The sequence below is a fragment of the Schistocerca piceifrons genome, chromosome 3 (assembly GCF_021461385.2).
Source record: "Schistocerca piceifrons isolate TAMUIC-IGC-003096 chromosome 3, iqSchPice1.1, whole genome shotgun sequence".
In the NCBI taxonomy this organism is placed as follows: Eukaryota; Metazoa; Arthropoda; class Insecta; order Orthoptera; family Acrididae; genus Schistocerca; species Schistocerca piceifrons.
In genome coordinates, this window is record NC_060140.1 from 568,435,350 (window position 1) to 568,460,926 (window position 25,577).

At 41.6% G+C, this 25,577-nt stretch overlaps 1 protein-coding gene across 1 annotated transcript in view; it reads left to right on the forward strand.

Annotated features, from left to right (window-relative positions):
• LOC124788848 (octopamine receptor beta-1R-like) overlaps window positions 1-25,233 on the forward strand; it is a 76,300-nt gene extending 51,067 nt beyond the window's left edge. The window contains exon 3 of the mRNA XM_047256132.1: window positions 24,855-25,233. Coding sequence (XP_047112088.1) covers window positions 24,855-25,233 — 379 coding nt within the window. The remainder of the gene's footprint in view (window positions 1-24,854) is intronic.
• The last annotated feature ends 344 nt before the right edge of the window (window positions 25,234-25,577 follow it).

Genomic DNA, 25,577 nt, shown 5'->3' on the forward strand with positions numbered 1-25,577 from the left:
CATTTGTTGCAGTTTATTTGACAAACTCTTATGCTTTCATCACCTTTTTGAGAGTGATTATCACATCCACAAGAAAACCTAAATCGGGCAAGGTAGAAGATTCTTTTTATCCATTCGCCAAGTGTACAAGTTAGGTGGGTGGACAACATATTGCCGGCCGTGGTGGCCAAGCGGTTAAAGGCGCTACAGTCTGGAACCGCGCGACCGCTAAGGTCGCAGCTTCGAATCCTGCCTCGGCCATGGATGTTTGTGATGTCCTTAGGTTAGTTAGGTTTAAGTAGTTCTAAGTTCTAGGGGACTGATGACCTTAGAAGTTAAGTCCCATAGTGCTCAGAGCCATTTGAACCATTTGACAACATATTCCTGTCATGTGAGGCACATGCCGTCGCCAGTGTCGTATAGAATATATCAGACGTGTTTTCCTGTGGAGGAATCGGTTGACCTATGACCTTGCTATCAAATGTTTTCGGTTCCCATTGGAGAGGCAAGTCCTTTCGTCTACTAATCGCACGGTTTTGCGGTGCGGTCGCAAAACACAGACACTAAACTTATTACAGTGAACAGAGACGTCAATGAACTAACGGACAGATCATAACTTTGCGAAAATAAAGAATGTAAACTTTTCACTAGAGGGAAGACTTGAACCAAGGACCTCTCGTTCCGCAGCTGCTCACGCTAACCACGGGACCACGGCGATCCTGAGCTCATACTCTCCTTGATATTGCCTATCTTGCGCATGGACTACTCACTTTGTATATTTTGCTTATTTTTTTCATAGTTCCACACAACTTCTCCCTGTTTTATCGATTGATCTGGGTTCAGTTCTTCAGGACCTATCCACTGTGCCAACTTATAACTAAATCTGAGGGGGGTGCGATGCGGAGGTTCCCTTGTCAGAGCTACACTTCCACCTAAATTATTAAATTACTTGGTGCATATTGCCACGGAAGTTACTGATTAATGTCTTAACACATACCCTATCATCCTGTCCCTTACTCTTGTCAATGTTCTACATATGTTCCGTATTTTCCCCGATTCTGTGGGGAACCACTTCATTGTTTACCTTATATATCCTCAAATTTGAACATCTATCTACAGCACAACTCGAACATTTTGAATCTCTTCCGTTCCGGTTTTCCACAGTCAGTTATTCACTTCCATAAAATGCTGCGCTCCAAGCGTACATTCTCAGGAATTTCTTCCTCAAATTAAGGCTAATGCCCTCTTTTCCTGTCCTAAACTGCTTCGTAGGTGAAGTTTACAAGGTTTCAGCTCAACTGATGAAACCATATTCAATAAACAATATTTATTTAAAAGAAAGTTATTTTATGTTATAGATTCACGAGCAAGGAGGGTCTCCTTTGCACTATAATCGAAATTTTTAGGATAATTTATATTTCATTTGCTAGTAGTCCATAAGCGGCAGACTTTGATGTCTGCCTTTATAATTTGCTCTGCGATGCTTCCTTAAAGAAAACAATATGTATTGTTTCGCCATTATGGACATAAAATATCAACAAACATGTTGTACCTTTTGTGGCTATGGGTGACTTTGGAAACGTTAAAGGCTTTGCTGTAAGGTGAATTGCCCCCTCTGTTTATTGATTGGATAGCCACTGAATTGCTATTTATTTATTTAATGGGATAATAATAATTATTAAAAGGTGGCAATTTTATTTAAGCACCGGTTTTTTACTCTTTCGATTGTTGCGAGTCAGCGATAGTGCAATGCAGCTCGCTTTTGAGAATACACATTTTATAAGAAATATTTGGTCCAGGAAACACTTTTGCGATCACGGTTGCGATTTAGACAGTATTTGCGTAATTGTACTGATTAAAAGTTATCGTTTCCGAAAGACGCAGGTTCGATTAATGCTGTGTTCACTTTTGCGCGTATAATGAAAATATTCATAACACGTCGCGTAACAAAAAGAAACATGCGAATCACAACCGTGGTCAAACGAAGAAAATATATGATAACATAAATGTTCTTCGCTGTTATTCAGGACAGGCTCAGATTAGACCTTGCTATTTTTTAGTTATAGGAAATGACAAGACGTTACACTTGGGAGACATTTGTTTTGAATAACTTGTATTTACCTTCTCTCTCTCTCTCCTTTTTACAGCCTTTATACCCTCACATCGATTATGGAACTCTTCCTTCTCTACCGACCAGTACGAGAACAAAATTCAGACTCCACAAAATCTCTTACATCGAATTATTACATGCTTAACCCTTGACAAGGATATATAGTTTCGTAGTACAAACAATGCTCATTTATTCCGTGCACTAGAAAGTCTTTGATACACTAAGCACAAAAATAAAAATAATAAAATTATAATTACATTTTTAATATCAGGAATACTTCTTTAAATCATGAAAATAAGGTTTGACATCGTCGTAATATTAATTTTCATCGTTGTAGCACTACAAAGGGACGGTTCACCGATTAATTTAGTAGTAACGCAGGCTCAGTATCATGTCATATGAAGTACCTACCCACAAGTGACTGATAGGAATGACAGCAAAATATCGCTATTCTTCATTTTGTCATATTAGTAAAATGTAATTAGATTATTTGAATGTTTGAGAGAATCAGCGAACCAGTTGTAGGAATCAACTATTATTTGCAATCCTTGGCCAGGGTTTCAACGATTTTAAAAGTCTTCAGAAGTATCTCACAGTTAAAATGAATTATCAAAGTGAAAGGATATACAAACCCGATGGATAAAAATATAAATTACTTACCCGTAAAATCACATGCCGGTGATGTAAAGTTTCAGAGCAAAGATGCTCATGTCCAGAAACAAGGTGTATGTGATCTTGAATATAAAAAAAATCTCCTCTGGAGTTGTGCTAAGCGTAGATGTCATCACATTAACATGTTGTCAGAAGGCAGTGAAGTGGCCCATATGTGGCTGATGCCAAGCAGCGACTGGCAAAGTTGTTGCAGTGCCGTATGTGCGCGAAAAAATATGCGCAGAACAAACAGATGAAGTGTAATCTGTCATTCGCCGTGCTGTATTGGAAAGAGACTGAGAAAATTTCTAGGCAGGAAAACGAGGGAAGATAAGACGTAGGCAGGAGGAGGGTAAACTTTAAAAATGAAATATAACGGTAAAAAAAAACGAGTAAATGGAAAGAGATAAATTATTTTACAAGAAACATAGAAATTTGATGGGAATGAATGACAAGCGGGGACCACCAACGAACTGTTAATACATTAACCGGTCTGAAGTACCGGCTGAAGACCTTCAAGAAACTGTAGAGTCGCAAGTTGCAAAAAAAATGGCTCTGAGCACTATGGGACTTAACATCTATGGTCATCAGTCCCCTAGAACTTAGAACTACTTAAACCTAATTAACCTAAGGACATCACACAACACCCAGTCATCACGAGGCAGAGAAACGCAAGTTGCAGCTGATCATTTACCATCACTACTGAATGTGCCTTTAAAAATTTCCAATTCTTCACGTAAGTCTAATTTCCGCCCTTTAACATCCTTATATAAAATTACGGTTTCTCTGAGACATTTAGGGCAATGATGGATAAATATTCAGAAAATCTGGAGTGTTGCATATTACCACCATTCTTTCCTGGTAAATGTCCTTTATACCTCACTTTGATAGCAATGAAAGTTTCAACAATATGAAAACTGGAGCAGTTATTACAAATCATTTTATAAACATCTGACATAGGAAAGGGATCATTCACATTGTTAACTTTTTTTAAACTGTTGTCAGTGAAGAAGGCCATATTACATTTGTATTTATTCACTAAAAAGAGTTTTATCCAGCGGGATTCATTTCCATGAAAGGAAAATAAATTTGTTTACTATCTTTCGCTTTGTTGGCACCAGGTGCATTTCTCTGTAAGGTAGAACAATTTTAGAGGTTTGTAGAGGTATTCTTATCCATGATGGGATCATCTAAATTCTTATCATATTCACTGGTAACAGAAATACATTTTATAAGAGCTATTTCATTCTGCAAATTAATCGGGGAAGGGGGCGTTTTTAACTATGATGTGAAAAAATTTCCTCAATAGGTTCAGGTAATTCAGAAGAATTGTTAATACAGTGGTCAACGGATATTAATAAACCTTTATACTTGCAACTGGTTTGCTGACTTTCTCGTATCATTCCTTTACGGTCTCCGTCGAAGGACTGCAGCTATGTTCAAAACTTTAAAAAATTTAATTAGATTACGTTATTTATTATCGTAATTAAATCAAGTTGTAGATAAAACAAACTTCGTTATTGGCATCCATACATAAGCCCTTACATAAGAATCTATGTATTACGGGTGTGCAAGGTTGTAAGAGCTTACAAGCTGTTGCACTAACTGGACGAACTGCGAATAGTTAATTTGAAAGTACAAAATCATCAGAATCAAAGGCGAATGAAACTGACAACGCTTCCGACAGTACACGGCTGTTATGAATAAATGTGTTGGTCGACCTGCCCCTCCCTCGGGCATGGGTGTGTGTGTTTGTCCTTAGGATAATTTAGGTTAAGTCGTGTGTAAGCTTAGGGATTGATGACCTTAGCAGTTAAGTCCCATAAGATTTCACACACATTTCATTTGGTCGATCTGCCAGGAGTGAATGTAGACGCCTGAATGGACTCGCTACTGTCGCTCATTGGAGAGGGTTGCATTCAGTTACATTAAAGAAGTACCTTTAACCTTTCACAAGGTTATAGGCCTGTGGCTTGAGTGGTGTTAGACGCCGCGCTGGAAGCACAAATTTCATCTTCAATGGAAAGTTTTCTCTGATCCGTCTACTTTAGTTCATTATTTTTCGATTTTCACTCTTCAGATTTCAACATAAGATGCTGCACAAAAACTGAGCATTTTTTAATAGGATTAGATTTCCTCATTTTGTACGAAGTCATTCAAATTCCGCATCTACAAGAGTTCGACGTAACAAGACACACAAAATTTTCGCCTGCTGTCCGTGGTATAAGAGGGCATTCTGAAAAGTAATGCCTCCGAATTTTTAAGTTCTTTTTTAAAAGAAGCAGAAATTATTACCTTTCAACATCATTATTCTTCATGTGTACATATTTGCAGCCATTTGCCGCTATAGGGCTCCAAATTGTATAGTGTAGCGTGGTGGTGTGTAACGCAACTACGTCAGCACGTGAGAAATAGCGTGTTGTAATCGAGTTTCGATTTCGAAGACTTCGTCCACATGGAGCACCTTCCCCTCCAGCATGACAATTCCATATCACACACATCTAAAACAATCCTACATCTTGGGTTCACTGTCACCGAATATCCTCCACGCAGTCCCGATTTCGCCCAATCGGATATTCTTCTGTTTTCAAAACTTAATTAAAACCTTCCAAAACTACACTGTGATAGTTCTGAAGCGTTAGAAGCATAGTTAAGTTCTCGGTTCCGCCAATAAAATAAGCATTTTACGGTGACGGTATCAACAAACAGGTCTCCATTTGGCAGAAATGTGTTTGTCGCTGGGGAGACCATGTTGAAAAATAAATACATAGACATGAAGAACAAAGATGCAGAATGTTAATAACGTTTCCTGTATTTAAAAAGCTTTAAGAGTGTACACATAAAATGTTCGAAGGCGTTACCTTTCAGCAAGTCCTTGTATATCAGTAAATACTGTTATCAGTGGCAAGGCGGTGGCGTACACTACCCGCCACGTTCTCTTGTATGTTATTACCACCCAACGCTTTATATTCAGTATTCATGTGGTGTTTCGAGTGACGTGAAGTAATCCCAGGAGACGACTATTTCATGTTGATGGAAGGATGTAGCTTTGCAGCGCCTCATATAACCAACCGCCATTCTCCCGTAGATGGAAAGAAAATATCAAACTATTCTGCGCACATTTGTAACCGGCTCTATGGCACGAGGAAGCTCTGTGTGAGAACTTCAGATCTCAAATTTTCCACTCATACAGCTCGAATAACTGCGCCAACCTCTTCATTTCACAATAACCCTTGGCCCCTACATCCTCAGTTATTTGCTGAATATATTCCAACCTCTGTCTTCCCTTACAGTTTTTACCCTCTAAAGCTTCCACTAGCACCATGGAAATTATTCCTTAAGTCTTAATATATGTTCAATCATCCCGTCCCTTCTTCTTGTAGTGCTTTCCATGTGTTCCTTTCTTCGCCGATTCAGCGAAGAACCTCCCATTCCTTGCCTTATGAATGAACGTGATTTTCAAGATTTTTCTGTAGCATCACGTCACAAATGTTTCGCTTCTGTGCCGTTCCAGTTTGTACACTGTCCATATTTCACTACAATGCAATGAAGTGCTCCAATCGCACATTCTCATAATTTTTTACTAAAATTAAGCCCCATGATTGATACCAGCAGACTTTTCTTGACCAAGAACGTGTTTTTAAGCGTGCTAGTCTGCTTCTTATGCCTTCCTTGCTTCAAAGGCAGCAGGAAGCTTACCGTAGTCTACTTTATGATCAGAAGTTTTCATATTAAGTTACTTCCTCTGAATATTGAAAAGGAAAAACACTTCCTAATGATCTTCAAATTCCTATTTATTTGCCAGTGAAACGGCTTTCGGCTTTATGTGCCATCTTCATTTGACAACAAAATGTCGCTAACACAGATATATATGTCTGACTTACACAAATATTATTCGTACAGAAGACACAAAAACGACTGTGTGTTTGCGTAGAAAAGCATTATAATAATTGCATTAACTAAAAAGGGTGTAAGCAAAGTTTTTATGTGATGGTTAATTTACAAATGATGAGATATAAGTGGTGTGGATAAAATTACTTGCGAGCACTGTGAGAAAAGGTATACTGGTCAGTCAGGCACAGCTGTAGCAATGAGACTACGTAAACATAAGAGAAACTGGCAATTAAAGAACAATAATTGGACCTTTGCTGATCATTTTTTAGTAGAAAACCATTCGTATAATACAGAACTTGAAGTTTTACATTCCATCTAAAAAAGCGGAATGATGACCCTACTGGAAATACTGGAAATGAACAGACACATGGCACAGAATGTCGGCGCACGCCGCAACATCCAAGATCAGATTTTTTTTTAAATTATGGTTGTTTAGGGCGAACAACAAAGAATCGACTCCATTTCCATTTTCTCCTTTGTTAAATTAAGATTTCATTACAAATACCAGTTTCATAATGTAAATTCATCTTATTTCTAATCATTTGTTAAATTTATCTCCACATAAATGCTTTGTTTTCATCCTGTTTCAGTTAATGTAATTATCGTAATGATTTTCCGATGTAAACAGTTTATCATTTTTGTTTCTTCTGTACAAATAATATCTATGTGAGTCATTATGTATGTCTGTAATTGCGACAGTTGTCACCTGAAGCCGACAAGTGAGCAAATAAATATAATTTTGCAGGACACTAGAAAGTGTGTTTCCTTTTTAATATTATCAACATATTCTGCCAAGCATCGAGGGAAGATTCAGTTAATACTTCTCCGTATGTCGTGTCTGCTACCTTTAATTGCTTTTGTAGTTTTTCGGTTTACTCTCAAGCCGTATTCTGTATTCATTAGACTGTTAATTCCATTCAACACGTCATATAATTGTACTCCACCTTCACTTGGGATAGCAATATCATTATCGAATCCTGTCACTGATATTCTTTCACTCAGAATTTTGATCCCACTTTTGAACATTTCTTTTATTTCCGTCATTGCTTCTTTGATGTATAAATTGAACAATAGAGGCGAAGGTTTCATCCCTGTATTACACCATTTTCAATCCAAGCGCTTCGTTCTCGTCTTCCAAACAAATAGTTACCCTTGGCTCTTGTACTGTTGTATAGTACTCGTCTTTCTCTACAGCTTTCCCCTTTTTTCTCATAATTTTGAATATCTTACACCATTTTACATTGTCGAACGCTTTCTCCAGGTACAATTCCTATGAACGTGTCCTGATTTTTCTTCAGTCTTGCTTCCATTACAAAGCACCAAATCAGAACTAACTCTCTGCTGCTTGTACCTTTCTATAACGAAACATGTCGTTATCTAATTGATTCCACATTTTCTTTTCGTGTCTTCTGTGTATTATTCTTGTTATCATCTTCGATGCTTAAGATGTGAAGCTGATTGTGTGATAGTTTTCGTAGTTATCTGCTCTTCCTGTCTTCCGAATTGTGCGAATGATATTTTTCCGAAGTCTGATGGTACTTCGCCAGTCTCACAGTTTCTATACACCGGCTTGAATTGAGGTCTGGTTACAATTTTCCCAAATTATTTTAGAAATTGCAGTGCAATGTTGTCTGTCCCTTCAGAGCTCTTTTCAATTTTGACTCTAATACTGGATCGCCTATATCTTCCTCATGGACTCTTGTTTCTTCTACCACACGTCATCAGACAAGTCGTCTCCCTCATAGATGCCTTCAGTTACCTCTTTCCCCTTCCCCACTCTGTCCTCCGGTTTAATATTGAAATTACCATCACAATCTTCATTTTACGGGCCTCACTTTCTTTCAATTTCATAGAAGGATGTTTTGACTTTCCTGTATCCTGAGTCAGTTTCTCAGACGATCATTTCTTTTACGAATGTGTCACATTTTTCCTGTAGCCACATCGCCTTGGCTGCCCTGCACCTCCTGTCTATTTCTTTATTTCATTCCTAACTGATTTATATTTATGCATAATTCCCTAACAGTTTCGTACTCTGCCCTTTCGTCGATCAGTGTTTCGTGAGGTTTCTGCGGATTTAACTTCCTTGTTTCTACGTCTCACTGTCCAACATCTGTGGTTGCCATTTTAGAGATGTCCACTCCTGTTCAACTTAATTGTATACTGAGATATTTCTCAAACGCAGTAGTCACATGCTTTGCGTATTTGAAACTCATCTCATCTTTCCCCAGGATTCAATATCCCAATTCCCTCGACACTCATTCTGGCATGAGATTCTCTTGAACTGCTGTGATCTCAACATCGTCACTAAATTATAGTCCGTCTCTGCATCTTCTTCTGGCTACGTGTTGCTTTCAAACATCTGATTTCGAAGTTTCTACCTGACTACAACTTAATCCAACTGGAATCTTTCCGTGCGTCCACGTCATTTCCAAGTATACCTATTCCTCTTGTGATTCCTGAACAGAGTATTCGCTACTACCTTCTGAAATTTATAAAAGTACTCAATTAGTCTTTCTCTTCTCTAATTCCTGCCGCCAAACCCATGTTCTCCCGTACCCTTTCTTCTACTGCTTCTCTTACACCCGCGTCCCTATCGCTTACGATTACTCGATTTTCATCTCCGTTTATATCCTGAATTACTCGTTCAGTATCCTCATATACTGTCTCTGGCTCTTCATTTCCTGATTGCGATGTCGTTATACAGGGTGTTACAAAATGGTACGACCAAACTTTCAGGAAACATTCCTCACACACAAAGAAAGAAAATATGTTATGTGGACATGTTTGCGGAATGTTTCCGGACACATGTCAACATAACATCTTTTCTTTATTTGCGTGTGAGGAATTGTTCCTGAAAGTTTGGCCGTACCTTTTTGTAACACCCTGTATATATACATCTGAACCATCCTGTACAACGTTGGTTTGCTGACGAATCTTATGAGAAAAATCAGAAACATCCTTATCACTAAACAGTTCATAGTAATTCACTCTCTGCTTTAATTTCCTATTCACGCTGAATCCTACTCCTATTAAACCATTTTCCGCTGCTGTCGATATTAATTTGTATTTTTCTGAACAAAATTGCTTATCTTCCTTCCACTTCAAGGCATTGACTACCACTTACCTAGACCGAGCTTTTGCATTTCCCTTTTCAGCACTTGTGGCTTTCCTAGTATGTTCAAACTTCTGATAACTCATGCTCCGACGCGAATAATGTTATTCCTTCGTTGGTTGTTCGGGCTTTTTCTCGTGCTTATCTCCCCTTTGGCAGTCACTTCACAGAAGTCGGCAATCTTTTGTCAATGAAGAGATCGTCATGACATTTTTCCAATTACTGGCCACATGTTCTGTATATATATACATTATGTGTCTTTAAGGCAGTAGTTCTCATTGCCTTCTGCATCTTCATGCCGTTGGTCATCGCTGGTTCTTATTTTTGGAGCAGTTTTCCATTCCAACGGCAAGTTAGTGCCCAGAACCTCTGTCGGCTTCTTCGCCCTTCCCGACGAGCCCATTGGCCAAGCGAAGATGATTTCTTGCACCAGAAGGTTTCGGCAGCCATTGTTGATGTTCGTTATTTAAAATTTAAGCAGTGGCTTGGTGCTAATTCGGGGTGCATGACGTTTTGATCACTAGTTAAAGACGCTACTCCTCAACCACGAGAACATCGGTCCTTCTTTTCTTTGAAATTATATTCTGTCCTTTCCTTTCCAATCTTTCAGGTTCCTTTCCTTTCCTTTCCTTTCAAATTTACTTTACTTTCTATGCTTCTTCTCCTCCGAAATTTTCTTCAACACCCTTCCCAACAGCTGTAGTTCTGTGGAGGTTTACTACGGTACAACATGTTAGCTGATTGTTGATAATTTACTTGACTAAACGTCTTTATTTAAAACTCAGTCACACAGAATTTTTTAATATGGCTTCATTCAGTCGCTTTTCGTAGTGCTACCTGTTTTAAAGTTTCGCAGTTTGAACCAGCAAGTGGTAATACACAGCATCTGAGCGTTTAATAGCGTCCATAATTTTTCTTTTATTTATTTTGAATGGTTTTGTTTAAATAAGAGTTTTATCTCACTATTTTGTGCAGTGTTCTACTTCACACAGAACAAGGAACTGCAAAACATCTTCATTGAACTCAATCTAAAGTAATTTTTATTTGCTTGTGTGAGGCTAGAAACGCCAGCAGGTTACCGCTTGAGAGTATATATTTTATTTGCTGCTGAGCCAAGTGCAGCTTTCATAAAAGAATCAGGTAGGTTACAAATGCACAGTTCGTGTGTACCGATCGAGCTGGAAAGAAAGTCACGTTACTTCTATTTTTGAGTACATATTCTCCTTGAGAGGAATTATTGTAAGTATGGACTGGACTTCTCATCTTCAAAATCATACCGTAATGAACTTCATCTTTACCTCCACTTTCTCTTGAAACGTCTTGTTCTCCGCGTTGGGCAGCCTTACTATATATTTTTCGTGTCCCTGTGTTTCATACGCACCAATATGTTAATTTTCCATTATGATTGGCAGATCACCTGCTTTTCAGTGTTAACGGTGCTTTAGGGGCTATGTACTACTCTTATTTATATATTTATCCAGGTTAGAATCTCCGTTCTCTAATTCTTCCAAATGCATTTCAATGCCGATAGAAATAGTATGCATTCGGGGAATTCAATTTTCATCAAAAAGAATCTAGTACTTGCAAATATGCGTCTAGCGTGATTCACTAGGCTTCGTAGTTGCGAGTAATTGATTTCTTTGTTTCCTTTATAACTAAAACTGACGTTCTCTGTTCAACTTCCAACAGTCTTTCCAGTCTTTTATAAACAGTGGTTTGCCGGCCGCGGTGGTCTCGCGGTTAAGCCGCTCAGTCCGGAACCGCGCGACTGCTACGATCGCAGGTTCGAATCCTGCCTCGGGCATGGATGTGTGTGATGTCCCTAGGTTAGGTTAGGTTTCAGTAGTTCTAAGTTCTAGGGGACTGATGACCACAGAAGTTAAGTCCCATAGTGCTCAGAGCCAAACAGTGTTTGCACCTTGCAGCCATGACTTACTGAACTGATGATATTGATAACTGTCAGCAACTGTCTCGTTTAAAATTGGAATTATTACGTTCTTGAGGACTGAGGGTATTTAGCCCGATTCGCATACTGTATATTCCGTTCCAAGTAGTATACTTTCTCCTAAGGATTTTAGTATATCTGAGGGAAGGTCTCATACGCTAGATGGCTTGTTTCGGCTTAAATCGGTGTTCTGTCTGCTTCGTCTCGCAGTATGGTATCTTCTATCTTTTCTTCACGTACTCTTTCTTCCCTTTCCATAATATTCTCTTGATGTTTGTTTATTTTGTACAGCCTTTTTGTATATACCTGCCGGCCGGAGTCGCCGAGTGGTTCTAGGCACTTCAGTCTGGAACCACGTGAACGCTACGGTCGCAGGTTCGAATACTGCCTCGGGCGTGGATGTGTGAGATGTCCTTAGGTTAGTTAGGTTTAAGTAGTTCTAAGTTCTAGGGGACTGATGACCTCAGCTGTTAAGTCCCATAGTGCTCAGAGCCGTTTCAACCATTTGTATATACCTGTCGTATGTCAAATTTCACATTTTTGTTTAGTACTGCCTTGTACGAGCTCTTAACATTCATATAGATTCTTCTCCCTCCATGTAGGCGACATCTGTCTTTCCCATAGTCACGCATGCTTCAACAGCTGGGCAATCTCATCTGTTCACTCATGCTTTGTCACTTTGCACCTTTTGTCATTTTCATCTTTTAGATGTCTGTACCCCCTTTTACCTGATGTGTTTTTTATATTTTTTTCCTTTCATCAGTCAAGTTCTACATAGTGTGTACCTAGACGCACTTCTGTCACCTTTACTACATATCTCTCTTCCATTGTATTCCTTTGCCCTGTGTCTTTCAACTGTTGCCTGTCACTTCCTTTGAAACTCTCAATAACCTCTACTTTTTTTTTAGTTTCATCAACTTAGTTTCCTACCATTCTGCGATATCCAGAGATTTTATTAGCAGTTCATAAGAAATAAAATACGATCGGAAAATACATCTGCATCAGGGAATGTTTGTATTTTTAAACCTGCTCTCAAAATCGTTACCTATCATTATATAATTTATCTGAGAGTTTCGCGTGTGTATATAAATTTATTTCAGTAATCTTGAACCAAGTGTTTGCACAATTACATTGTGCTCAGCACAAAAGTCTACCAGGTGCCTCCCGATTCCTTTCTTCCAGTCCATGTTCTCCTACTGTATTTCCTTCCCTTTATTTTCCTACTATCGAATTCAAATCCCCCTTCGCAATTATATTTTCGTGAGCAATAATGAGATGAATATTTTTTTTTCCTCTACATCTGAGGAGCTTGTGGGTATATACACTTGGACTACTGCGATGCGTCTTAGCTGTGTGTCTCTCTTGATGAAGACATGCATTCACTACGGCCTGGTCATACTAGTTAACGCACATTTCAGTTTTCGTAGTAATTACTAGTCCTGATCCTACGAGAATCCCGTTTTAATCTTGTGTTGATATTCTTGTACTTACCTGAAACTCACTAATTTACGGTTAGCAGAAAAGTATAATGAGAATATTACATTTCTTCTGAGCCTAAAGCGTACTATAGGAACTGTTACTTCTTACTGTAGTAAAAATAGATGTTTAACGTGGTATATTCTCCACAGTACAATTGCGACTGTAGAAATCACTTCCTCATTCGTGACTCATATTACACTTGGGTACTGACCTTTCTTATTATTTCACAAAATTGAAGTAACTTACATGGCAAATATTTAATTGCTATTATACTTGATTAGTGAACGATGACAAAAGAACTATAAAGAAGTTTGCAGTGTCTGATACCGTAACATTCATACAGTGATATGTGTTTTCCAGCGTTTACCCAAGGATGAATCAAATACAGAAAGTATTTAACGACTATTTCTTATTGAACCTTCAATTTTGTTACTCAGTTGTTATCATCAGTGGTTAATGCGATCACAAGCAAAGGATGTTGGCACAGCAGTATTGTTCATACCTATCACGTAACCTACGGTACCACTATTGGTACATGAAAAACGTTTTCGTGCATTTTCAGTGTGTTACATTCTTCTGACACTGCTACCAGAAACATCAATTAGTCCTTTTGCTGCTAGAATCAGATTACAGGGCACTATAGCTGCTCTCTTGCTGCTCTGGTAGTGTTGGAAGTCCGGTAATATCTCACTTATGCGGGTCCAGTCTGTTCCAAACGGCGCTGTTTCCCAGTATAACCATTTGTTTCACCGTACCTCATTTCGCCATAGACGCTTGGAATGCGAATCGGTGTTAAAATGTGTTTCTTTCCTCATGTAAGAACATTGATGTAATTGAATGAGATTGGGATTTTTTTATTTATTTTTTTTTTTTTATTTTTTTTTTATTTTTTTTTGTCATCAGTCTACTGACTGGTTTGATGCGGCCCGCCACGAATTCCTTTCCTGTGCTAACCTCTTCATCTTCTTCATCTCAGAGTAGCACTTGCCTCCTACGTCCTCAATTATTTGCTTGACATATTACAATCTCTGTCTTCCTCTACAGTTTTTGCCCTCTACAGCTCCCTCTAGTACCATGGAAGTCATTCCCTCATGTCTTAGCAGATGTCCTATCATCCTGTCCCTTCTCCTTATCAGTGTTTTCCACATATTCCTTTCCTCTCCGATTCTCCGTAGAACCTCCTCATTCCTTACCTTATCAGTCCACCTAATTTCCAACATTCGTCTATATCACCACATCTCAAATGCTTCGATTCTCTCCTGTTCCGGTTTCCCACAGTCCATGTTTCACTACCATACAATGCTGTACTCCAGACGTACATCCTCAGAAATTTCTTCCTCAAATTAAGGCCGGTATTTGATATTAGTAGACTTCTCTTGGCCAGAAATGCCTTTTTTGCCATAGCGAGTCTGCTTTTGGTGTCCTACTTGCTCCGTACATCATTGATTATTTTACTGCCTAGGTAGCAGAATTCCTTAACTTCATTGACTTCGTGACCATCAATCCTGATGTTAAGTTTCTCGCTGTTCTCATTTCTACTACTTCTCATTACCTCCGTCTTTCTTCGATTTACTCTCAAACCATACTGTGTACTCATTAGACTGTTCATTCCGTTCAGCAGATCATTTAATTCTTCTTCACTTTCGCTCAGGACAGCAATGTCATCAGCGAATCGTATCATTGATATCCTTTCACCTTGTATTTTAATTCCACTCCTGAATCTTTCTTTTATTTCCATCATTGCTTCCTCGATGTACAGATTGAAGAGTAGGGGCGAAAGGCTACAGCCTTGTCTTACACCCTTCTTAATACGAGAACTTCGTTCTTGATCGTCCACTCTTATTATTCCCTCTTGGGTGTTGTACATATTGTATATGACCCGTCTCTCCCTATAGCTTAACCCTACTTTTTTCAGAATCTCGAACAGCTTGCACCATTTTATGTTGTCGATCGCTTTCTCCAGGTCGACAAATCCTATGAAAGTGTCTTGATTTTTCTTTTGCCTTGCTTCCATTATTAGCCGTAACGTCAGAATTGCCTCTCTCGTCCCTTTACTTTTCCTAAAGCCAAACTGATCGTCACATAGCGCATTCTCAAATTTCTTTTCCATTCTTCTGTATATTATTCTTGTAAGCAGCTTAGATGCATGAGCTGTTAAGCTGATTGTGCGATAATTCTCGCACTTGTCAGCTCTTGCCGTCTTCGGAATTGTGTGGATGATGCTTTTCCGAAAGTCAGATGGTATATCGCCAGACTCATATATTCTACACACCAGCGTGAATAGTCGTTTTGTTGCCACTTCCCCCAATGATTTTAGAAATTCTGATGATATGTTATCTATCCCGTCTTCCTTATTTGACCGTAAGTCCTCCAAAGCTCTTTTAAATTCCGATTCTAATACTGGATCCCCTATCTCTTCTAAATCGACTTCTGTTTCTTCTTCTATCACATCAGACAAATCTTCACCCTCATAGAGGCTTTCAAAAATGGCTCTGAGCACTATGGGACTCAACATCTTAGGTCATAAGTCCCCTAGAACTTAGAACTACTTAAACCTAACTAACCTAAGGACATCACACACACCCATGCTCGAGGCAGGATTCGAACCTGCTACCGTAGCAGTCCCGCGGTTCCGGACTGCAGCGCCAGAACCGCACGGCCACCGCAGTCGGCTAGAGGCTTTCAATGTATTCATCCCACCTATCTACTCTCTCCTCTGCAATTAACAGTGGAATTCCAGTTCCACACTTAATGTAACCACCGTTGCTTTTAATGTCACCAGAGGTTGTTTTGACTTTCCTGTATGCTGAGTCTGTCCTTCCGACAATCATATCTTTTTCGATGTCTTGACATTTTTCCTCCAGCCATTTCGTCTTAGCTTCCCTGCACTTCCTATTTATTTCATTCCTCAGCGACTTGTATTTCTGTATTCCTGATTTTCCCAGAACCTGTTTGTACTTCCTCTTTCATCAATCAACTGAGGTATTTCTTCTGTTACCCTGGTTTCTTCGCAACTACCTTCCTTGTACCTATGTTTTTCTTCCCAACTTCTGTGATGGCCCTTTTTAGAGATGTCCATTCCTCTTCAACTGTACTGCCTACTGCGCTATTCCTTATTGCTGTATCTATAGCGTTAGAGAACTTCAAATGTACCTCGTCATTCCTTAGTACTTCCGTATCCCACTTCTTTGCGTATTGATTCTTCCTGACTAATGTCTTGAACTTCAGCCTACTCTTCATCACTACTATATTGTGATCTGAGTCTATATCTGCTCCTGGGTACGCCTTATAATCCAGTATCTGATTTCGGAATCTCTGTCTGACCATGATGTAATCTAATTGAAATCTTCCCGTATCTCCCGGCCTTTTCCAAGTATACCTCCTCCTCTTGTGAGTCTTGAACAGGGTATTCGCTATTACTAGCTGAAACTTGTTACAGAACTCAATTAGTCTTTCTCCTCTTTCATTCCTTGTCCCAAGCCCATATTCTCCTGTAACCTTTTCTTCTACTTCTTCCCCTACAACTGCATTCCAGTCGCCGATGACTATTAGATTTTCGTCCCCCTTTACATACTGCATTACCCTTTCAATATCCTCATACACTTTATCTATCTGTTCATCTTCAGCTTGCGACGTCGGCATGTATACCTGAACTATCGTTGTCGGTGTTGGTCTGCTGTCGATTCTGATTAGGACAACCCGGTCACTGAACTGTTCAAGGTAACACACCCTCTGCCCTACCTTCCATTCATAACGAATCCTACACCTGTTATACCATTTTCTGCTGCTGTTGATATTACCCGATACTCATCTGACCAGAAATCCTTGTCTTCCTTCCACTTCACTTCACTGACCCCTACTGTATCTAGATTGAGCCTTTGCATATCCCTTTTCAGATTTTCTAGTTTCCCTACCACGTTCAAGCTTCTGACATTCCACGCCCCGACTCGTAGAACGTTATCCTTTCGTTGATTATTCAATGTTTTTCTCATGGTAACCTCCCCCTTGGCAGTCCCCTCCCGGAGATCCAAATGGGGGACTATTTTCCTGGGATATTATTGTTTATACAACTGTGTAGATTCTGAACTCATAACATTTTTTTCATTTGGGTATTTAACCATCTATGTGCGTGGATGTGCGTGCGCCTTCAAGTCCGTATTAAAATAATAGGATCTATCATTTATAGTTGGGGCTGTTATCTTGCTTAAATGCGGCCCGCCACAACTACCTCGCCTGTGACAATTTCTTCATCAGAGAGTAGCAATCATTTACACTGGACGCGTACACTGATCCTGCTGGGAATGGTGTCAAAAATCAGTTGATTCCTCTCCTGAGAAAACCTGGCCATAACTTGTCGTGAGTACTGGCACGGGGGTTGAGCTTATGTCCGACACTGCACGACACATGTTCTATCAGGGACACAGCTGGTTGTCATGCTGGCCATGGGAGTACTCCAGCATCACGCAGATAATTCATACAGACACTATCGTGTGGGGACGAGCGTTTACCTGTTGAAAAACTGCACCACGAAGGAGTCGCATGAGGAAGCAGGGTGTCCGTGGCGTACCGTTGCTCCATCAGATTTCCGCCTTAGTTCCGCCACTTACAACAGTCGTGACCTGAACTCATACCCGTTGAATACCCACACCATGACGTCAGAAGTAACACCGCTGTGCCTCTCCAGAGCACTATGAGAATGAGACCTCTGCTGAGGTCATAGTCGCCGACGAAGGTTATCCAGAGTAGTGCAGAATCATCTCTGAACAAAATACGACTCTATTCATCGGACGTCTATGCCTCCCTGCCACAGCACGACTCAGATTTCAAGTGTGTTGCGTTAAAGGAAGCCTAAGCATGGGGAGGTAATCCCCTAGTCCGGCACCGCTAGCCTCCGACCAGTGGCGCGAGATGTTGCAGGGAGACTAGCACCTGTTCTCGGTTGGCAGGCTCAACTGTAAAGGTAATATGATACGCTTGACGCGCTCTTGTGGTGATCAGATGCGGTCGACCGGACCCTTGACGACGAGTACGCCTACCGTCGAGTGCCCATGCATCGGGCTGCCACATCCGGAGGCCTCACAAAATTGGATAAAACGCAATTTCAAGAACCTACCGAATGGAGAACCACAATAATAAATAATCTGGTCTCATACGAGTGCACGGTATCTACACTCCTGGAAATGGAAAAAAGAACACCGTGTATTCATTGTCCCAGGAAGGGGAAACTTTATTGACACATTCCTGGGGTCAGATACATCACATGATCACACTGACAGAACCACAGGCACATAGACACAGGCAACAGAGCATGCACAATGTCGGCACTAGTACAGTGTATATCCACCTTTCGCAGCAATGCAGGCTGCTATTCTCCCATGGAGACGATCGTAGAGATGCCGGATGTAGTCCTGTGGAACGGCTTGCCATGCCATTTCCACCTGGCGCCTCACTTGGACCAGCGTTCGTGCTGGACGTGCAGACCGCGTGAGACGACGCTTCGTCCAGTCCCAAACATGCTCAATGGGGGACAGATCCGGAGATCTTGCTGGCCAGGGTAGTTGACTTACACCTTCTAGAGCACGTTGGGTGGCACGGGATACATGCGGACGTGCATTGTCCTGTTGTAACAGCAAGTTCCCTTGCCGGTCTAGGAATGGTAGAACGATGGGTTCGATGACGGTTTGGATGTACCGTGCACTATTCAGTGTCCCCTCGACGATCACCAGTGGTGTACGGCCAGTGTAGGAGATCGCTCCCCACACCATGATGCCGGGTGTTGGCCCTGTGTGCCTCGGTCGTATGCAGTCCTGACTGTGGCGCTCACCTGCACGGCGCCAAACACGCATACGACCATCATTGGCACCAAGGCAGAAGCGACTCTCATCGCTGAAGACGACACGTCTCCATTCGTCCCTCCATTCACGACTGTCGCGACACCACTGGAGGCGGGCTGCACGATGTTGGGGCGTGAGCGGAAGACGGCCTAACGGTGTGCGGGACCGTAGCCCAGCTTCATGGAGACGGTTGCGAATGGTCCTCGCCGATACCCCAGGAGCAACAGTGTCCCTAATTTGCTGGGAAGTGGCGGTGCGGTCCCCTACGGCACTGCGTAGGATCCTACGGTCTTGGCGTGCATCCGTGCGTCGCTGCGGTCCGGTCCCAGGTCGACGGGCACGTGCACCTTCCGCCGACCACTGGCGACAACATCGATGTACTGTGGAGACCTCACGCACCACGTGTTGAGCAATTCGGCGGTACGTCCACCCGGCCTCCCGCATGCCCACTATACGCCCTCGCTAAAAGTCCGTCAACTGCACATACGGTTCACGTCCACGCTGTCGCGGCATGCTACCAGTGTTAAAGACTGCGATGGAGCTCCGTATGCCACGGCAAACTGGCTGACACTGACGGCGGCGGTGCACAAATGCTGCGCAGCTAGCGCCATTCGACGGCCAACACGGCGGTTCCTGGTGTGTCCGCTGTGCCGTGCGTGTGATCATTGCTTGTACAGCCCTCTCGCAGTGTCCGGAGCAAGTATAGTGGGTCTGACACACCGGTGTCAACGTGTTCTTTTTTCCATTTCCAGGAGTGTATGCTTCGTTTAAAATGATCTCGCAACATCTGACGCTGTTCAGCCCCATTACACATCTAACCAGACCTGCTAAAGACACTGAACGCCACATTAACGCTCTCTGGTGACTGTTCTACTTCTCACAGAGAATTAAACTGTAATCAATTACACACCGGCCGATGGTGAGTACGTGCACTAACTTACATTGACATTCAACCATAGGCTCTGGGTGCTTCGCTTTTTTTTGTAGAAAGTGCATTTGTTGGACGTAGGCATCTATGTCTTCCTCTGTTGTTATTGTCCTCAGTGCCTGTTTCTAGTATCGTGCAACTTCGATGTCTAAAAAAGTGGTCTATCCTTAAGAACTTCCCTGTAGTCTGTTTTCCATTGAAGCCTCCGGTGCTTTGTAATATCATATCTCAAGCAATTCGACTCTCTTCTTTTCTCGATTTCCTCGCAGGCCATCATTTACTTGCATAAAGACGTTCACTCACAGAAATTCATCTTGAAATTAAGCTTAGTAACTGATAGTAGATTCAGTGAGGAATGGTGTCTTCGCCTGCATTAGTCAAGTTCAGACAATATCACGTTGCCTCGTTCATTCTTACATGTCGCCAAAATAGGTGTCTTGATTCTTCTTTTGTTTTATATCCACTGTCATGAGAAAAGGAACAATAGAGCCAAATCTATAGTGCCTTTCTCTTTCATAAATATAACCTGTCGTCTTCTAGTAGATCACAAATTTTGTTGTGCATTCGTCAATCCGCAACCTGGATGCATCAGCTGTTACCCTGATTTTGTGATCTTACCATTTGTCTGCCTTTAATATCTTCCACATTGTGTGGATGACATTTTCCGAAGATTCCAAATAGTTCAAATGGCTCTGAGCACTATGAGACTTAACTTCTGAGATCATCAGTCCCCTAGAACTTAGAACCATTTAAACCTGACTAACCTAAGGACATCACACACATCCATGCCCGAGGCAGGATTTGGATCTGCGACCGTAGCGGTCGCGCGGCTTCAGACTGTAGGGCCTAGAACCACTCTTCCAAGAGTCTGATGGTCTGTGTCCAGTCTCACAAATCCTGCGCACTGACACGAATAATCGTTAAATTGTCACATCTAATGATTTTAGAAATTCTGAGGAACGTTATCTAAACAATCCGCCTTGTCTAATATATTGTATTCCAAAATTGTTTCAGTCTCTGAGTCCAACATTTGTCTTCTTCCTAATTTACACCTACTTCTTGCGCCATTTTGTCAGCAGTCCCTCCTCATAGTGGCCTACAGAGGAGCTTTTTGCACCTGCCTGATTTGTCATCAGTTTTAACAGTGGAATTAGTTTTACACATTTTCGGTACTGATTCATTTTTCTTTTAACTTTATCAAAAGTTGTTTGGTATTTGGCCATACTACTCAGCTTTTCAGTAAATTCCTGAGCTTGATTTTGTGCAACTTAAATTACTACAGAATTGTTAAATTGACTCCTGCACATTTTCATGTCGGCTGAAGCCTGCTTCAGAATGTAACATACTAAATTATATGAAATTGATAAATATTACGAGTAACTATTGTGGGTAACGCAAGGTGTCATTAACAGGGATGAGAAAGGACAGAAGGTGTCAATGGTAAAGAATAACCGTAGCTGCATAAGCTGTTATTTATTGATGGTTATAAATTTCCTGACAGGGAAAGAAAACAGACTGAAATTTCGCCTGCCCTCAAAATTTTCTCTCGTGTCCGCCAGATGTAACGTTTGACAATTCAGTGTCGTTTGTCATTGTCACACCTGATGAACATCATGTGCGTATATGAAGTGATACAAAAGTAATTGTTATTGAAGTGCTACATTCTTTTTTTATGAATAACAAGGACCGCTGCCTTATTGTTGTTGTTGTTGTTGTGGTCTTCAGTCCAGAGACTGTGCAAGCTCCTTCATCTCCGAGCAACTACTGCAACCTACATCCTGAATCTGCTTAGTGTATCCGATCTCGGTCTGCCTCTACAATTTTTACCCTCCACGCTTCGTTCCATTACTAAATAGGCGATTACTTGGTGATTCTGAATGAATCCTGCCAACCGATCACTTCTTCTAGGCAAGTTGTGCCACAAATTCCTCTTCTCCCCAATTCTATCGAGTACCTCTTCATATGTTACGTCATCTACCCACGCAATTTTCAGCATTCTTCTGTACCACCTCATTTCGAAAGTTTCTGTTGTCTGCTCGTCTACATTATTTATCATCCATTTTCACTCCCATACATGGCTACACTCCATACTTATACTTTCAGACAAGAGTTCCTGGCATTTAAATCTGTAATCGACGTTAGCAAATTGTACACACGGAATATGTGGATATGATTGAAACGTTGAAACGAACCATTATGCATTTACACTCTTCATATCGAGAATGGCATAATTGGTCAAGTGGCAATTGTGAATAAAATCATTTAATAAAATTTCAGGGGTGGGAATATTATTACTTATAAATTCATTCTACGAAAAAAGGATGCATCACGAAGGAAATATTCTAATGGGACAGAAATCGGTAGAAGTGATGTACATGTACAGACAAGCAAACGTTAACAATTTCAGAACATTTGGATGATTAATTCAAGAGAAAGAGCTCCACAAATTTAGCAAGTCAACAACTTGGTGGTCGATCTCAGTTTCTTATGCAAGAAGTCATTCGGCTTGGCATTGTAAATAAAGCTGTTGGATGTCCTCTTGAATGGTAGTGCGTCAAATTCTGTGCAATTTGCGCGTCAGATCGTCAAAGTCCCGAGAAAGTTGGAGGGGCCTACCGATAATGCTCCAAAGTTTCTGAGTCGGGTAGTGATCCGGAGTTTTGCTGGACAAAGTAGGATTTGACAAGCAGGAAGACAAGTAGTACAAGCTCTCGCCGTGTGCGAGCGGCCATTATGTGGCCGAAATAAAAGTTTTGGATGACTTTCCAGAAGGGCAACAAAACGAGAAGTTGAATGTCGTCATTGCTGCGCGGAAGATAACCGAAGGGGTCCTGTTACCAAAAGGAATGGTACCCCAGAACATCACTCCAGGTTTTCGGGCCAATACGGCGGGCGACAGTAAGGCTGGTGTCCGACCGCTGTCTGGGGCGACGTCTTCACTTGTCATTGGGCCTCAGTTACAAACGGTACTCATCACTGATGACAGTTTTACTCCAGTCAGTGACATTCCTGGCCGAAGAGCTACATGAAGTCATCCCAGACAGTGATGGGATACCAACCTGTTTGTCGCCTGCCACGCGGCCTGGCATTCAGGAGTGATGGTCTGGGGTAACATTTGTTTTCATAGAAAGTCCCCTATGGTTGTCGTATGTGGCACCCTTTAAGTCCCGTGGTACGACGCCCCTATTCTACGCCCCGTTCTGTTGCCCTTCATGGCGAGCCGTCCTGGGCTTACTATTTCGGTAAGGTAATTCCCAGCCGCACACGGCAAGAGTTTCTACCGTTGTCTTCATGCATGCCAGAAAGGTCGCCGGATCCTCTCGCGTCCGTCGGCCGTCGTAATTTTATATATTATTTATTGGTAACGTTGATTGTTGCCGACTTCATTTTAATTTTGATTTATAATTAAACGCTTTTGTGAAGTTCTCTTTTTTTAACAGTATTGATCTTCAGTGGAATTAGACTCGCTGAATCTTGAAACATGAGTATAAAGGTTGAACAATGGAATAAACTTTTCATATTAATTTCCTCGGCTAGTTAGTTCACTTTAAAGCAAAAAATCTTTAGTTATTAATTACAATTGCGGCCAACAGACGCGCGAGGGTATTTCTTCTACCTCCGTTAACCATAGCATTGTAGTCGGAGTCCTGGCTCTGGCTCTCGGCTGTGGTACTGAAAATAAGAATCTTAAAGCTACGTATTTTCTGCAACGTCGGGCGGGTGTGGAGAAAAACGTATATTATGTTAATAGCCTGCGACTTCTTCGCTTCCACTAATTTTTTATAACTTAATATCGCCACGTAATGGCGTCGTTGGCTGCGTCGGCCGCTGAGATTGTTGAACTGTAAATTACTCGAATGAAGGTTAATTCAAAGGAAGGCAGACATGAAATCGGGATCACCTCTTACAAATTAAAAGTGAGCAATGATATTAAATCAATATATGATCTGCTTAATTAGTACAAATATGCTTACATTGGCCAGCACTCTGCACGCAACCAAGACAAGAGAAAAAGTGAAGACGACTAAAAAATTAACAAAAGAGCATATCTTGTCGTCTCTTTAGATCATTTTGTTATATTTCTTTACCCTCCAAACTTACACAGATACGTTATTATAATATGGATACATGAGAAAAATGTATATTATTCAATTTTTAAATGTCTCTTCTTTATAAATACTGTTTTTGAAGTCTTTTCGTATTATTTCACTGGGGACACTATAATCTCTTCCCACTTACGAACATTTGGAGCATTGTGGGCACGTCCCCCGTACCATGTTGGGATTTTGACGATCTAACGCACCGAATTTTGCACGCTATCCTTGAGAATGACATCCAACAACTCTGTCGATCAATGCCAAGCCGAATAAATGCTTGCATAAGGGCAAGATGGTGACCGCCGTGTTACTGACTTGCCCAGTTTGTGAAATTCCTCCTCTTAAATTGTTCTTAAAATGTAGTCATTGTTTGTCTGTACGTGAATATAGCGTCTACCGATTCCCGTCCCATTCGCACAGTTCCTTCTTGGTACGTTCAAAAATGGTTCTATGGGACTTAACATCTAAGGTCATCAGTCCGCTGGACTTAGAAACTGCTTAAACCTAACTAACCTAAATACATCACACACATCCTTGCCCGAGGCAGGATTCGAACCCGCGACCGTAGCAGCCGCGTGGATCCGGACTGAAGGACCTAGAACCGCTCAGCTACCGCGGCCAGTTCTTGGTACGTGGTGGGACCTCTTTTATCTTAGAGTGTACTGAACGGTAGTGGACAGAAGTACACCGAGGCTGATCGAATTTAAATGTTTTAAGGCATGCATGCAAACATGTGATCACTTGACGGTAGGTTACTGGATGATGGGGTGCCTCCCGTTCAGTGTGAAATAGTAAGCGAAAGTTTGGCAACATGTGTGTGTGCAGGTACATCATCACGACGCTGTGCGGCGAGGAGCGGTGCTACTGCCCGCCCGTGGTGGTGGCGGCCGTCTTCTGGGTCGGCTACTTCAACTCGGCGCTGAATCCGCTCATCTACGCCTACTTCAACCGCGACTTCCGCGCCGCCTTCAAGCTGACCCTGCAGGCGTGCTGCATGTGGCTGCTGCTGGGCCACGGCCACCTCGCCTGTCTGCGCTCGCGGGGGCGGACCAGGGGGCGGCGCGCCAACGCCGCCCCCGGCAACGGCGCCGCCGCCGGCGACAGCAACGGCTCCTCCGACGGCCTGCCCAACCACCAGCAGCTGCGCGGCGCCGCCACCACCGAAGTCAGCATCAACAACGTCCAGTCGGAGGACGTCATCTGAGACGACACCGGCGGGGACGCAAGTCGTCCCACTGCCACGGAACCCACAAGTCGTCCGGAGTGGCTATAACAAAAATACTCAGGCTGTATACTCAAACAGTTAAACTACCGGTTATGTGACTGATTCGCCCACTTACAGAAAGAGAACCTCGTAAACAGAACTTTCCGTGTGACATTCTCGTCAGTCACCCACTCAATACAACTTCCAAATATTCATTGCATACAAACGACCGTAGAGGTTTGTTCATAATACAAATTACCGCAATAGTCGTGCAAAAGTTTTATTATTAAAGTTATACGCTATTATTGAAGTTATACGCAACCCGGTTACTGAGTCTCAGCTCC